This window comes from Archocentrus centrarchus, chromosome 12, assembly GCF_007364275.1.
Source record: "Archocentrus centrarchus isolate MPI-CPG fArcCen1 chromosome 12, fArcCen1, whole genome shotgun sequence".
NCBI lineage: Eukaryota > Metazoa > Chordata > Actinopteri > Cichliformes > Cichlidae > Archocentrus > Archocentrus centrarchus.
In genome coordinates this window covers 10,063,397-10,079,231 of record NC_044357.1, presented here as the reverse complement: position 1 = coordinate 10,079,231, position 15,835 = coordinate 10,063,397, and the positions used below count along the sequence as shown (strand labels likewise).

At 40.1% G+C, this 15,835-nt stretch overlaps 1 protein-coding gene across 1 annotated transcript; it reads right to left on the bottom strand.

Moving 5' to 3' along the window:
* Nucleotides 1-430: 430 nt before the first annotated feature.
* On the bottom strand, nt 431-13,728 carry antxr1b (ANTXR cell adhesion molecule 1b). Its single transcript, XM_030742233.1, has 18 exons — nt 13,250-13,728; nt 10,997-11,068; nt 10,812-10,883; nt 10,628-10,709; nt 10,475-10,508; nt 10,194-10,273; nt 9,373-9,441; nt 9,203-9,283; nt 9,046-9,106; nt 8,619-8,717; nt 7,515-7,584; nt 7,205-7,283; nt 6,835-6,930; nt 6,675-6,716; nt 6,508-6,600; nt 3,518-3,682; nt 2,666-2,746; nt 431-1,994 (listed from the first exon to the last, which is right to left on the bottom strand). Exons 1-18 carry the CDS (start codon nt 13,540-13,542, stop codon nt 1,617-1,619), a joined length of 1,947 nt encoding a protein of 648 aa, XP_030598093.1. The 5' UTR covers nt 13,543-13,728; the 3' UTR covers nt 431-1,616.
* Nucleotides 13,729-15,835: the final 2,107 nt, after the last annotated feature.

The following is a 15,835-nucleotide window of genomic DNA, read 5'->3' as shown; positions in this document are numbered from 1 at the left end:
CTCTGAATGTTTTCAGCTAAATATGAAACTATGACTGAACTATGACCTTCAATAACAGTAACTCAGTGAAACATCGGCTGTGGCCGTCAGAGAGCCGTCATCTATCAGCTTCAGCTGACCTTTTTCCCCGATTTTGCTGCTCCGTTGTATGATCGGATAAAAGGCCTCTCCAAACCAAGCTCCTGGGCTGAATTTCACCTTTTTACATCAAAAAAGGTCACTCGCCGATGACTAAACGTTACAAATAGCACACCGTAAAAGTGCTGGCTATACACGAATATCCTAGACTTTCGCAGCTGGTCAATCTGGGCCCATAACCTATTGAAAATAGTCTTTACAGGAAGGACAAAGCACACGATCCAGCTTCGCAGTGTTAACGTACAATCATTTTATTGTCATAAAAACAGACATGGCTCAGAAGTGCCGTAAACTGAAGATCAATATTTTTAAAACAACAAAAGTGATTACTTTTAACATTTATTCATTCAGAATGAGCTGAAATGCTTGCAGAGGTGCATACGTGCATGGGTGTCTACGGCCTTTGAGGTTAAAGCTACCCTCAGATAAAAGCTGTGACACTGATGAAACACAACACCGGCAAAAGAAGGAAAGGAAAGATATCTTTAAAGTGATTTATTGCACATCATATTGGTATGAACAAATCTCAGTCTGCTGTTCTGCCAGCTGCATCAGTCGCACAGTGACTTTCCAGAGGTCACATTTGTCACAGAACTTAAACGGCCTCGAGCACGGCCAAACTCTGTGTCTGAAAACTTGAACATCGCCGGTCTGTTAAAAAAAAATCATTTCAATATTGAAGAGATGAGAATATTAATACTCATGGCATTTAGTGGACCAGTTTCTGTGCAGCAACCGATGTTTGTGTCAGCAAAGGATAAATCTGAACGGTGGTAAATATGCGTCTTTGTTTTCTTGCCGAAAGCTAGGTGAGAATATCAAATCCACTCTCGTACCTGTGTGATGAATGTGCTGCTAGGGTGCAGTTAGCTTAGCTTAGCATAAACACTTGAAGCAAAACAGCTTGTCTGGCTCTGTTCACTTTTTGAAAAAAAAAAATGAACCGAAAACCTCAAAAATACTCATAGCATAAAAAATGTTCAACTTCCATTAAATACAATGTGTGTGCGTAAGTGTTTCTGTGATTTAAAGAACATTCATTCACAAAATGTAAATTTTCCGAGATGCTGCCTCCTGGACCAACTTTCATGTATAAAACACATGAGGCCTGTGATGACCCACTGGGGTTTCTGCTGTTCAAAGTAGCGATAGGTTAAAGACAAAAGTTAAAATTTTTTCTGCTAATTTGCAGCGTTTGACCAAATTAACTGATTTGATCTTTGAAGAGCAAAACTTCTTAAAAACTAAATGAACGCTTAACTCCATTAGCCAAAGCTGTGCTCCTTTACACAAAAATTTCACTTTCTAAACTTAAAAAAAAGTCACAGTTCATGTCACGGCGTCATGGCAGGTGTGGGCCATGACCAGGTGATGAATCACCAGGTGCAGCCGTCACTGTTTTCTGTTTGGATTGGATTAAACAAAGACACACTGAAAAGGTCTTTTCTGGGATCCTCCAATGTTTTGGTCCTCAACTATCAGTAGTTGTCATGACTGGGTCGAGGAGGGGGCCGCGATGGAGGTGGCGCTCTACACGGAGGCGGGCCCTGAGGCGGAGGAGGCAGCGAGCCAGAAGGAGACGGAGGTGCAGAGAGAGAGCTGATGTTGGTTGAGGGCAGGGCTCTGTTTGGAGGTGGTGTGTACATGGGGGAGCTGGTGGAGGATGGTGGAGGAGTGGACGGCAGGGGAGGAAGGGTTGAAGTTGGAGAGGGGGGCAAATGGGAGAGCTCATTGCCCTCTGACAGACGACGCTGGTAACTGTGGGGCAAAGTGTAGACCGGAGTGGCGGGATGGTTGTAGATGGGATAGCGAGGAGCAGGGTAGGATTTACTCCGGGTGAAGTTGATGCACCTGCCCTGTAATGAGAGCACAGGGAGTCTTTGTTTAGTACTTCAACTGTGCAATGAGAGACATGAAGAAAAGGGGCATCTATAAAGACGAGAAAACTGCAGTGAAGGAAAGTCCTACATCTCCTCCAGGTTTGGAGCTCTCAAATGGAAAAAGGAAATTCCACCATTAGTTAGTGTCATGGAAGAAAACAGCATTCCTGACAGGCGAGCCGTGCTGACGCTGGGAGCTGAAGACAGCAGGCAGCATCTACTCTTAACGACTTCTGCAGATGATGAAAGTGTTGCTCCAGACAATGCTGCAGTTGTTTTCACTTTTGTCTACTCCCCATGCCACTTGAGAGTTCACGTGAAGTCAATATTACTATATTTGAACCAGCTTCGAATTAAAAAATGGAGTCCACTGTATATCTGCAGTTAATGTCATGCAGATAAGATTCGAGGTTAGTTTCCATCTACTTTCTTTTTTTTAATCCCGAACTTCAAACATCCCTCATTCCTGTTTTGCCAAAGTTAATAAATTCAGACTCTTAAACGTCTTCCTGCCACAAGCTGAAATAGCTGCTTCACAAATCTCCTTTTATTATTTCAATGTGTACTCATTTTACAGGCGCAAAGACGCTGTTTCATTACTCCACAGAAGAGGTTAAAGTGTCTCTTTTTAGTATCTCATGTCTCACCTTGTCTCCAGGATAAGGTCGCATTACAGACACTCTGTCGTAGCCTTTTCTCAGAAATACACACAGAGCATCCAGTTTGCCCTAAAGGAGGATCATACAAAAAGACAGCACAAATAAAAACTGAATGTCATTAAAACAACCTCTGATCCACAGTTTATTTGCCAGCTTGTCTCTGAAGCACTTTTGCTCCAGATGTATCTCAGGAGCTTTTTATATGATAAAGAGACAGATAAACAAAGAATGTATTTTGTTAGAAATAACGCCTTCTCAACAAATTCCATATTCTGGGGTTAGCTCGGTGCATGTCTGGTTCCTATTACCATCCATCGAGCTGACTAATATGTGAGGAAACCAATTGTATTAACTGTTTCCTGGTCATACATAAATCACAGAAACGCTAAAAATAAGTCCTTTTTTTTCTAGGCTGGAAGACATTTGTAAGGAAGAGTCCTACACGTCAAAGACGAGCAAATGGAATCACTATCATCTACATATTACATATGTGATCCATGCCTTAGAATACATTTTACATCTCTGTGTCAAGGCTGTGAGATTTATCACGACAGAAAGCTCTGGGGAAAGCCAGCGAGCAGAGCTGAGCTGCAATTTCTTGTCAAAACAAGAAAGCTAATACTTTATTTATTTAACCTTTATTTAACCAGAAAGTAAAACTCTTGACATCTTGAATCTCTTTTGTGGGAGTGTAGTGGACCAAACTACAAAAACTACTCAGCATGGGTAACTTGTGAAAGCAAGGCTAGAACATGCACATAGAAGGGCTCTGCACAAAACTGCTAAACCAGACGGAAAGGGGGCTCAAATGAATGGATGTAAAGTGAAAAACTGGAGTACCTTGATGGGAGAGTACCACTTCTGGGTTTGGGGAGATTTGTGTGTGTTATAGTAAGGCCGCGGTGGAGGAGGATCGAACTCCTGTGCGGGCAACACAACACGAGCGTTTTTAGCCTTTTCCAGTTTGGCTCCTTCTTCAGTTGATCCTTTATCTCCCCAACGAACCTGAAAAGAAAGAAAAGCTTTGTGTTTCAGATGGCCGTGTTAGACTGGCTCTACTAGGGAGTCTCCAAAGGTGGTTAAAAACCTCCATGTCTCAGACAGAGAATGCAACAAGGAAGATAAATAAGGATTTTGTCAGGAATCATGCAAAGTGACCATAGTAGAGTCCAAGAATAAAAATATGAAGCCAGAAAAAGAGGGAAAAGTTGCACTGAGGTTGTGATCTTGGATAACTAACAAGATCCGAGCCAATAAAATCACATCCAGTGGATTCTAGTTTTACCACTGCCTCTGCATGTATGTCAGGATAAGTGAATGCAACTGCTGTAAATGACGTTTATGTTTGAAATAATATGCTGCGTTTCTTTTTGTGTGGAAAAAAAAAAAAAAAATCTCTTTGCCTGTGTGGGTCTTAATTAAAGCCAGTCCACTGATGTCCACAAGATCTCAAAACAAAAGTTTAGCTCCTTCGGTTCTGGGTTTAATTGTTTCAATTTGCAACGCAAGTTTTAGATTTAAGATTTATTCCTAAACCTTCAAGAAGACACAAATTGTTTACTTTAAAACAAGTAAAAAAAAAAAACCTTAAAATTCAACAAGAGCCTGACTGTTTGCTTTGTCAAAGGTAAAGAATGTCTCCAGTTTTTTTCTGACACAATTACCTTGATTCTCAGAACCACCAATAAAGCTAAAAAGGACTTATGGAGAGTGAAAGCAGCCTTGAAAAGTTCATTACTTAAATTCACTCCCTTTCAGCTGCAACAGACAAGCCACCAAAGCTTTAACTTGGCAGAAAAGGCACATAAATGAAGCTGTGAATACTTTCCACAGCTGGTTTTGGAAGTGGTGCAGCTTTAGTGCAAGTTCACAGCAAAGACTCCTGAGACTGTACAACCAGTCTGTAAAAAACTTCACACTGACTGGGTGACTACTGTCTCCTTGACCTTATCCTCCCAAACCACGCACACATCTGGTCCTCCCCAGTTTGAAGATAATTTCTGTCCTCCTCCTCATCTCAGCTATCAGCTTACACTGGAATCAGCCTGCTTCCTCTTATCTCATCACCCCGACCCTGTGCTTTTCTTACCACTGCTCTGCCTTAGAAAGAAAAAAATAAATTAAAAAAAAATCAGAATCACAAACGAACTATTAAAACCTCCCCACTTGTGCCGACCTTGCACTTTATTGCCTCGTCTTAACTCTTTCTGGCTCTCAGATCTCGTCACGACAACAAAGTGACTCAGTGCTGTCCGGCATGGATTTGCACACTCATCTCTTTTAAAGACTGAGTTGCTTCCTGTTCTCCTGTGTCTTCTTGCTGTACTACTGTTTGATCTCATTCCCATCTTTCAGCATTTAATTTCAGGCAGCTGAGTGCCAGAGTAAAGCTTGCCACGTGTATATCTGTGAGGCTGGAGCCAGTCAACAGATCCATGTATGTGAAATTGAATTAGAACTTGTATTTAACAGATGCTGAGCAACATAAAAATGCATCCAAAACAGTCATTTTACTGAGATTTTAGATGTTTTTTATAATTTCCGACAACTTTAAGCCAAAATTAAAGTACGTGTAAAATAGCTTCCGTTTATATTTGCATATAAAGGCAGCCTGGCAAAACCCAAAGCCTCTTGAGGGAATGAGGTTAAAGGGTAAAAGGAAATATCAAATATGAAGCCATTACTTATATACAGTCACAACAACTATAACACAAGCAGGCAGGTAGCTAACACAACAATCAGCTGAACAAGAGTATGAGCAACGAGAAGACATGCAGGGAACTATTAAAGGCAGCAAGCAGTCAAAGGTTGAGGATGATAGTGGGCTGGGAAACAACCGCATCTGTAAGTATATTGTCATGATTCCAGGGTTTATTGTATTTTTGGATCCCTGTTTTGTTTTCTTTATATTTCAAAATAAGGTGAGTCTCAGTCCTATTATCATTGAGTCATTTAGTAATATTAGTGGTAGTAGCCTCTTAGTATTCCTGTCTGTTTTGCTCTTTTCCTGTTTTACTTTGAAGGTTAGTTTTCTTTTGTTTTCATATTAATTTTGATTCCTGAAACCTTATGGTTTCCACCTGCTGTTGTTTTTCTTCTACGTCTAATCCCCAGTCAGCCTTTAGTGTGTGTCCACGTATTGTCCCACCCTCCTCTTTGCTTCCATTATATGAAGCAAGGCTATCTTTCCATCATCTTCTGCATGAATGTGTGAGCGCTTCAAACGTTTTGGTACGTTTGCTACTGTATTAATAAAATTTAGCCTGTTTGAAGACAGAATGGAAAACTGTCAAAAATACAACAGTGTGAGTTAACAGACTTATGAATATCACTACTACTAATCATTAAGACACAGGAGCATCTGATGGATTATAATTTTTATTCAATTAAAAGCATTTTTAAATGTATGTAAGACATTCTTTCAGCTGCAGCCCCATTTAATGATCTGAGAGCTTGTAAATAGATTTAGATTATATTTGACTGAAAGTCCACAAATCCAAACAGCTGGCCTGTTTTAGGAGATACGTCACTTAAAGAAAAGAAAATGAAACAAATCACACTTGGATTTTTCTTTGGGCGTGGCTGCACTGGTGCTATACGGATTCATTTCTGAGTATGAATAATAATTTTCACATGTACAAAAAAATTAAAAAAAATTTTTTTTTCCCAATTTGATTTCCGTTAGCCAAGATAAACAATCATTATTACTTGTTGGTACTGGGAAACTGCACTGTACAGTAAAATGTTTGTTATATTGAACACTGGGGTTTAGTACATTTGCATGATAATTATTACATAATAATCTATTTACAGTTTGCTTTTTGGGTTACCTCCATTCTCTTGATGCCCCCAACCCCACGGCCTCCGTAGTACGATGCATCTACTGTGGGCCACCTCTTCTTCGGAAAACCATCCTCATCATCCTAAAGAAAAAAAATGTGTGTATCATTTGTAAGGAAGGGAAATTTAAGAAAGAATTCAAATAAAACACACTTACAGAACTATCCTCTATTACTGGTGGAGGTGGCTCGTGAATGACCTGCAAACAAAAAAATGTGATTGATTGTTTTTTCGCACGCAAAGAGCAACGACCTTTTACTGGGTTGATAAAAAATAAACACTAATTTAGTTAGGATGCAAGTTTTTCATTATCATACCACAGTGCAGCAGAGAGGCCAAAACCACCACAGCAGAGCGACGGTCAGCAGGAGCAGCAGGATGAGAAGAGCGATGGCCACAAAGGTCCCGTCAGACTACAAATAAAAGGACACAGCGGACAGATTTTGCTTGCAGTCACTAACAGAGGATTTATATGCATCCACTAATGAACTGCAGCACACTGTGGCAGTGGGTTAGGTTGCTTGAACCCGCTGACATGTGCGCTAGATGACAAATATTTGTGATGTTAGGTCACTATGTGTGAATTTTTAGTCAATGCTTTGACTAAAGTTTCTTACATACTTTTAGCCATGAGGTAATGTGTGAGAGGGAGTGTTTTTGCTCCCTCCTGGTTTCCATTATACTTACGCAAGCAACTGCAGTAATTGTGACAGAGCTAGATATGAAACTCAGGCCATTATTCATGCTGACGTGGAGCGTGGCAGACCTGTAGAAAAGGTAAGAGAGTAAATGAGAGGGCCTCAGTTTGCATGTTCAGTGCTCCCCTCACAGATGACAATTGCAATGATAAAAATAGTTTTAATGCTGTCAAACTGTACGTGCTGTTTACACTTTCATAAGAAGTACAGTTATGTAGCTCATCAAAATTTATTGTGGACATGACATTACTGTTTAAATCTTTTCTAATATACCCCAGACAGTAACAACGATTACTTACGTTCCCTCTTTTTCCAGAACAGGAGCCGGGCACAAAAGGTACGTATCTCTCACCACCAAAGGTCTTTTCACTGTGGAAAATGAATTAATATAAGAATTTGTGTTTAACACGACACACAGTGAAGCAAACCACAGATTAGGTGAGTGTCTGTGATGAAAGAGAAAGCTGTGAGTGATCCAAAGGAAAAGTTTACTTCACTTTTCTCTTGCAGTGGTGAAACTTCAGAAGATTCAAGCCTCAAAATATCTTTTTTTTTTTTTTTTATTGAATTCCTGGACTTCCTGCTCTTATGGAAAATGAAGCAAATGAGCGAGGGTTGTGGTTTATTTACCCTGGCTGAGTGCGTGTCTAGAGTGTGCAAAGACAGTGCTCGTCTCTGATGAGTTCCACATGCCCCTTTAGACATCCGAGATGCGTAAAGTGTTATACCAGCTGATTAAAAGTAGAGGGCGATTGAGCTGATGGCTTTTCAGGAGGGTGAGGATTTACATCATTGTGGCCCGCAAAGAGCCTCTGTCCTCCACCCATCATAGTCCCTCTGTGGCCAAAATAAATTTAGCACAGTGATGAAAATGCTCTGAGCAATCCCAAAAATGTTATCTTCTGTGATTTTTACAGTGTGCATCATTTAAAGGGTAGATCATTCTTAGCGCTACCGATTCACATATTTTTCTTTCTGCAAACACCAACCATAAACTGTATATAAATGATGGATGTTGCGTCCAGCTCTTAAAAGTGAAGTCATCAAAGCCGAAACATGCTCTACTCCAGTGAAAGCATTTTACATCTATGAAAGTATGTGTGTGTGAACGTGTATTTCAAAATGATAAACTATTTCTTTAGCCATATTTATAACCTTGGTCATTAAGGTTTTCACAGCATTAACAAAGGGGTTATGTGGAGTTCAGGTCTGTACACAATGATTGGGTGTAGGTGGATTTCATTGTCCAAAGCAGTAACTCAGTGACCTGCTGAGTTTCAGTCTTGCGGGGGCAGAACTCCACGACAAGCTCTCATGTGTGAGATTTTATATTCTTGGAAATATGATACAGCAAATGTGCAGATGTTTGCAGACACAAGGTAAGGTCAGGAGGAGGTACTCACTCAAAGTAACGGTGTCATTGATGCGAAAGCTGCAGAGGACTTTCTGCACGTCTCGGGCATGAAGGAAACCATTTCCCTTCACTACCACCTGGAAGGATTCTGAAGTAAAGACAGATTGCTACAGTATTGTTTGTTCTCTGATTTTAGCCCATTGTTACTGTAGGTGGTTAGTAGGCAACATGATGACATCATAATATATAGATATATAGATAAAACAAAAAACTTCAGGGGTCTAAGATGTACCTGTGTGTCACGTTTGGTTGCTGAACTCCTACACTGAAAGTGTAGGATGTGATTTTAATAACTGTGTCATTTCGAGTATCTAAACTAATGATCATATGTACGTACAATGGTATATGTATGCATCACACTACCATATTTTGAGGTTTTATTTTGTGTATTTTTTTTTTCATTTTGTTTTCCTTACCTCCTTCACAGATGCTGGAGGGCTCTACAGCCAGAATTTCAATGCATGATCTCTTCAGGATCTGAAAGAGAAAATAATTTCATAATAAGCTGAATTTAATGTAAAGTAAAGGATTTAATCAGGACTTTCCATCTCTATGATGTCATCTTTTCAGTACCGAGTCAATGACCCCTTGCAGCGCTTGAAATCCATCATTCACAGGGAAGACATGATCCTTGCTGTCAGCTATCGTTGAAAGCTGTCAAAATATATGTCTATATGATTAAGCACTTATTTAGATGACTGATCAATTCATCTTCCAAGCTAACTGTTAACTGTTGGATTTACCTGAGTTTCATTGAAGTCTTTTACTCCCACACAGTAAACAGTGGCACCCAGCTGGCGCGCTCTGCCGGCCTGATAGAAAGTGAGACATTAAAACAAACAAGTTACAATAAAATGGTAAAAACATTCACTAAATCACATTAGAATATAGTTATGCAACTGACAGCTGCTGGGAACATCTGGGAAGTGATGTACAAGAAGTTTCTACCATAGACTGTATATGAAAGATGTACATAGTCACTGTGACATCACCCACAGGTGTCGCCATCATGGGACAGTGCACACTTATACAGTAGTGACAGTAAACAAGGTAGGCTCGCCCGGGTTGTCATTTATTTTTATTTAAATGGAGAAATAATTCAATCCATATTGAATTCAATGTATCATAAAGCTAATGACCAGATCATAAACTCATTACAAAAGTATTACTGAGGTCACAGATAAAGTGAGAAATATTTTTCTCACAGAAGTCTATACAACTTGACTTTTCTTGTATCTTAAGGAGTTGTCCCCTGATGACCATTAAAGAGAATGCAGGTTTAAAGCTTGTCCTAATCCATCTTTTATATACAGTGTGGTTTGTATCTATAGAGACAGATGATATTTTCTTGAGGTTCCCTAATGTTGTGTGCTAGCAACACAGCGGGAAGAAAAACATGCAGAATGCTGTTATTAAATAACAAAGTTTACATAATGTTATGCTTCATACTAAAACAGGCTCGATAAGACACAAATTCTCTATTAAAGTTGTTAATTGTGCTTATATTGGGTTCAGACACTCCTTAAGTGTGAGCACAAGCTTATTTTCCCGCTGATTCTGCTACCTCTCTTTGAGCCAGGTCAAACTGATTTTCTCTCAGTTCGCCGTCCGTCAGGGCAATGATGACGCTCGCTGTCCGGTAACCTACAGGGCAGAAGGAACAGCTGTTAAAATGGTAAAACAAAATCTGTAAGAATCACTAAATTGGAAAAAAAAAAAAAAAAAGACATTTATGATGGATAAAGCAGCTGTGCGTCTGTTGACTCTACCACACGTCTGAATTAGGAATAATATGAATTTAAGACTTTACTATGATTAAGTGTTAAAAAGAAAAAGTCCCCTTACCATCGCCCGTCCCGTAGTATATTTGCTCGCTGGCCTGAGAGAGAAGTTTTGAGGCGTCAGTGGCTATAAACTTTAAATAGGCCTTATTTAAAGACTCAGATGCCATACTGTTGGGTAAGGGTCAGGTTTTCATTGACTTAACAGATGACTTACCCTTTGAAATCCTTTGTGCATGAAGGTGTCTCCACCTGGCTGCACCATACTTAGCTCCTCCAGTCCGGCCCGAATCTGATCTCTGATTATTGACAAAAAATATTGATCACAAAGAAATGATAGCACAGGAGATTTAGCTATAATTGCATATAATTATGTCTAGGTCTGTCAGTATATGTGCCACCTGTCTTCTGTTAGAGCCATGAGAGTCCTTCCTTCTGTTGAAAATACAATAAAAGACATCCGCAGCTGAGGACTGGAAAAAAGCATCGGAGATGATTGTTATGTTTTATAAACTTTTATGTTCTCTTTTTTTTTTTTTTTTTACACCCTTTACTCTTTTCATTGTCACTGTTTCTATGGACATACCTGATAAACTTGTGAGTCAGATGATCAACAAAGTAATAGATCTCATTCCAGTAATGCTGCACACTGCCAGACCTGTAACAAGGATTCAGCAGTTTCAATGTCATACAGGAACTCTGGCACGCAAAGCTCTAATCACAATTGACAAAATAAGGCGCGCAACTTATAAACACTCTAATAAATGTGAACATTTAATGGAATTTGCCTGTTGTTTAGTACTGCACTTCCAGAAGGAATGAGAATGAAAAGGGAATCAGCAGAACAGACAACTAATCCTTTACGAGAAAATCGTGACATTAAAAGCTGCATGACGGAAACACTGATTTCTATAAAATGGTGGAAACTGCCTTTAAAGTCTAGGTTGGCTTATTACTCTGTATTGGGATGGAATTAAAGTTAGCATTATTTTTGCAATGCATGCAGTACGATAGCTTTAGCTATAGAAGGGCTGGAGCCTATCCTTGCTGACAGTGAGCGACAGCAATGGAGAACATTCTGAACATGTCTGACTTATTAAAGTTTTTTTTTTTTTTTTTTAAAGATTATTCTTATTACTATTATCACTAATTCAGCTGAATCATTTTATGTAAAACAGAATTGTTAGAAAATAGAAGAAATGACTGGTCTTGAGTGCCTAAAAAGAAGGAAACAGGACTTCTTTTTGGTTTGTGAAGATGTTTCAACTCTCATCAAAGGAGTTTATTCAGTACTGAAACAAATGGCTGAGAGTCCCGGGTATTTAACCCTGACTGGACCACACCACACGAATCTGCCATGGAATCCTCCTGGGTCCAGGTTTTGTGACAGGTGCAGACTAAATGAAACAACCAGCTAATTTTTAAGTGGAAGGCAGTAATTAAAGAGACTCGTGGAGCAAATATGCATAAATTCCTCTGCCTCCTCTCTCTCTCTCTCTCTGCGCTCTCTTTTCTCCTCCTCCCTTATGTTTTCATTTATCCTGCGATGTGAGTCGCAGTGCAGGGACGGCCAAACGCTCGGGATCTTTGGAACATCTGGCTCTCATGGAGAAAGGGTTCTACGGACCGACGTGCAGAGAGATGAAGTTGGGACTGTGGGCAGCGCCTGCCAGCGAAGTGCTGCTGCTGTTGGAAAACAGGAATCCCTGCGGGGCAGTTTATGTGACGCTGATGCATAAATACATGAAGATGTGACTGTGTAAACACACTTTATGTCAGTTCTTACAGCTTTGAGGTGACTCATGGGGATCGTTTGCGAAAAAGAAAACAATTTGAGTGGTTTTGATTTATGTATGCGTGCCTCTTTTTAAGAGAGCTCTAATGAAACTGCACACTGGAGCTTCATGTTAGATTCATGACATTTAATTTAACCCTTACATCAGCCACTGGCATTTAAGTCCCATCAGAGACAATAAATCTATCACTCTTTTATATAAATATAAATGTATTTGGGTTTCACACTGCAGATTGTACAAAATAACACATTTAAGACTTTATCTTGGACTCTCTGTAACACCAGTGAGCATTTATATATATATATATATATGGCTTTTCTAATCTTACTGATCACTGAAAGCACTAAACACTACAAGCTACACACTCATTTTCACATATTCATATAGTGCTTTTTATTGAATGTTTACAGCACTTTTCCTGTCACACATATTCACAGCGATTGGTGCAACAGGGGCCGCTCTACCTGCTGAGTACAGTAATTCAGACTAAAAATGATCTTCTAGAAAAAATAATTGATAATTGATACAGTGTTTAATTGCAGTCCTCGATTGTTGTGGATCACAACAACAATCACTTTGTTCCTGACAAGTGCCAATGCAATATCATGAGCTTCTAACGAGTTTAAAAAAATTGTTGATTGAGTTTTAAAGTATCCGACACAGCAGGTCTACACCATCTAGTGCTCGAGTCAGCTCTTTATAGATCAGCCTTTTACAGATCTGATCAGAAATCCTCTAACAGGCGACATTTCAAAAATAAAAACTGCATTATATGCATGTCACTTATGGTCACACATGATTCTGTTTCTATCCAGAATCCAAACCCTGCCTTCTGCTTTGTAGAGACTCTGATATTTCAAGAGGCTAAAACATGCAAGTTACAGCACAATAGTTACAACACAGTAGCACATATTTTTCAGGCAAGTAGTAGCCCATTACTGCCTCTGGATGACAGTTTGACTGATGTGTGCACCTGTGTCTTCAAAAACAAAGATGAGTCACGCAGACCTCTTCTGAGATCAAATAAAAGTAAAAGCACTCACTTGTCCAAAACAAAGTAGAGGTCAAATCCTCCGTAGCACGATGACCCAGCTTGCCTCCTCTCAAGTAACTGAGCCGCACTGCCGGCCGCCAGGACTGCCACCAGTATACCCAGTTCTACACAAAGCAGGACCCGCCTGCACCAGCACTGGGACATCACTCCAAATTTAGGGGAACAATCAGCCTGGGAGATGGTAAACATGAATATTCTCCAGATGAAGTTTTTTTTTTTTTCCCCCTTTTGGCGTCTCTCCTCACAGTGCTCTGGTGTAGTCAGCCATACAGACTGAGGCATGAAGAGCTCTCCTCCTGATCAGTGTCCCATCTCCTCAGGAGCAGATGTGTGGTGGCAGAGGAGGAGTAAGGCTGGTGGGACTGAGTCTTCAACTCCCTCTCACATCATACTTGTAGCAAACTTTGCCAAGAGTTTGCACAGCAACACAAAACACTCGTGCATTGCTGGGTGATTTACTCCTTCTTCTCAGACTGTTTCTCTGAATGACTCTACAGCTTGGATTACATATTTGTTTTCACTCGTACTTTTCTTTGTTGATTTTTTTTTCTTTCATTTCTGTTGAAGGTTGACTTGATTGTGCAGCTTACCCATCAGTGCCACTCAGTGGTAAACACATGCACTGTGCAAATGTGTCACTGCACATAAACACAAAACACTTAATCTGCTTTTAATATTTTAGTGGAACTGAATACCAGAGTAACAAAGTAGTATAACTCACTAAAGAAATACTGTATAGGGTTTTGCTGCAGCACTTCCTGCGGTACACTGTGACGCACTGCACACTTCTTCTCCATTCACCTCTTTTCACTCCCCGCGTGTTTGTACACCAGGTTTAACACAGCATATGTTACGCTCTACATCAGTGGTTCTCATGCTTTTTCTATGTCCCACCTCAGAAGCCAAAAGAAGTTCATACCCCACACTCCACAAATTATCAGTCATTAACAATTAAAAAGGATCTGTGTTGTTTTAGTTTTTTTTAGTTACATACATACATACATTCATCTTAGTTTTACTTCTTATTGTTCCCCTGTTCATCCACATCTGAACTTTCAGTGTGAGCTGAGGAGCACTACAACAGTGAAAGAGTCCCTGCCATTGTTATTTTATATTTCTCTTTGTGTAAGAATTTAATAAACATGTTGTTGGATTTAGTCACATTTGGTAAGAGCGAGCTGCTTCCATCTTCACATTCAAATGTTCTGACTTTGCATCCCTCACCTGTCCACCAGGTGCCCTCAGTCTGATTTCCAGTCTCAGTCCTCATCTGCTGCATGTTTTTTTCAGCTACTCCTGAACTATGATAAGTGCCTGTGTCTTATACAGAGGTGGGAAGTAACGAAGTACAAATACTTCGTTACTGTACTTAAGTAGATTTTTTAGGTATCTGTACTTTACTTGAGTATTTATTTTTCTGAGTACTTTTTACTTTTACTCCCTACATTTTTACACAAGTATCTGTACTTTCTACTTCTTACATTTTCAAAACAGACTCGTTACTTTTTAACAAGTCAGGGAGAAGTTTGCATTTCCGGTCAGTGCGCCGTCAGTCATCAAACGATCTGAGCCTAAACGGAGGAATAATAACAGATAAGAGACAATCGTACTGGCGTATCCTCCATCACCGGCTTATCGGGTACAAAGGGATTAAATACACAAACCCATATAATTAATGTATCATTTATAGCGCTATAATCAGGGGTCACAGCGGGCCGGACCGAAGCCGTAAGTTGTGCTCGCGGGACATAAACAGCTTAGCTAGCGCTACTGAAGAGGAGCGAGCATGAAGGAAGTAACGTGTGGCAGGTAAATGCAACGTTTTTAAATGCTCAACGAATATCAGCAAACACACAAAGTGTGTGCAGTTTGTCACACAGTGTGTCTGCGAGCTAAAAGAAGAGCTGCTGTATTTCAGGGAGAGCAAAGAGAGAGAAGTTCACTCAGAGATGGAGAAAGAGGACAGGAGAGGAAGAAGAGAGGCTAGATTTAAAGGTAAGGACTGGAAAATAAACTGAAGTATACTGACTTTGTGTCATTCAAAGATTGTATGAAAATACTGCAGTTTAGTACGTAATAAACAGGTCAGCTTGTTGTACTGTATTTACAGTAAAGCTCTGTGTTGGTGCACAGAGGCTGTGTTCATGGTCAGTTACAGGTTACATCAGTGCAGCAGAGATGAGTTTGAATCAAAGCTGCTGATGCTAAGATTCATTCACTGAATCCAACATTTCTACAGCCTGTATGCTGTCAGTGTAGGGGATGGAGATCAGCTCAGATAGCTGTGAAATACTGGGTTACATCTTTGTGAGTTCACTTCATCCACACAGAGCAGTAAACCTCAGAGCAGCAGCAGCAGCATGTCAGCTGATCACAGCCTGCACACCAACATCATTTACTGGAGCTACAATAGAAAGCTGTGATTCTTCTCCCCATGCAGAGCCACTACAGCTGATCTTAGGGTTCCTCCACCTTCTGAATCCCACTGTAACCCCTGAGTATCCTCATGTTGGTGTTTAGGTGGAGGCACAGTCACCCTCTACTATGGAGGACACAGAGAACAGAGCTGTGTTTA

Excerpts from the sequence above, each read along its gene's own strand:
- antxr1b (XM_030742233.1), bottom strand. The coding sequence starts at position 13,542 with ATGCCTCAGTCTGTATGGCTGACTACACCAGAGCACTGTGAGGAGAGA. Across the intron at positions 10,509-10,627 it reads TGCACAAAGGATTTCAAAGG|GCCAGCGAGCAAATATACTA; the intron begins GTAAGTCATCTG and ends CTTCTCTCTCAG. Across the intron at positions 9,442-10,193 it reads TTGACCTGGCTCAAAGAGAG|GCCGGCAGAGCGCGCCAGCT; the intron begins GTAGCAGAATCA and ends ACTTTCTATCAG.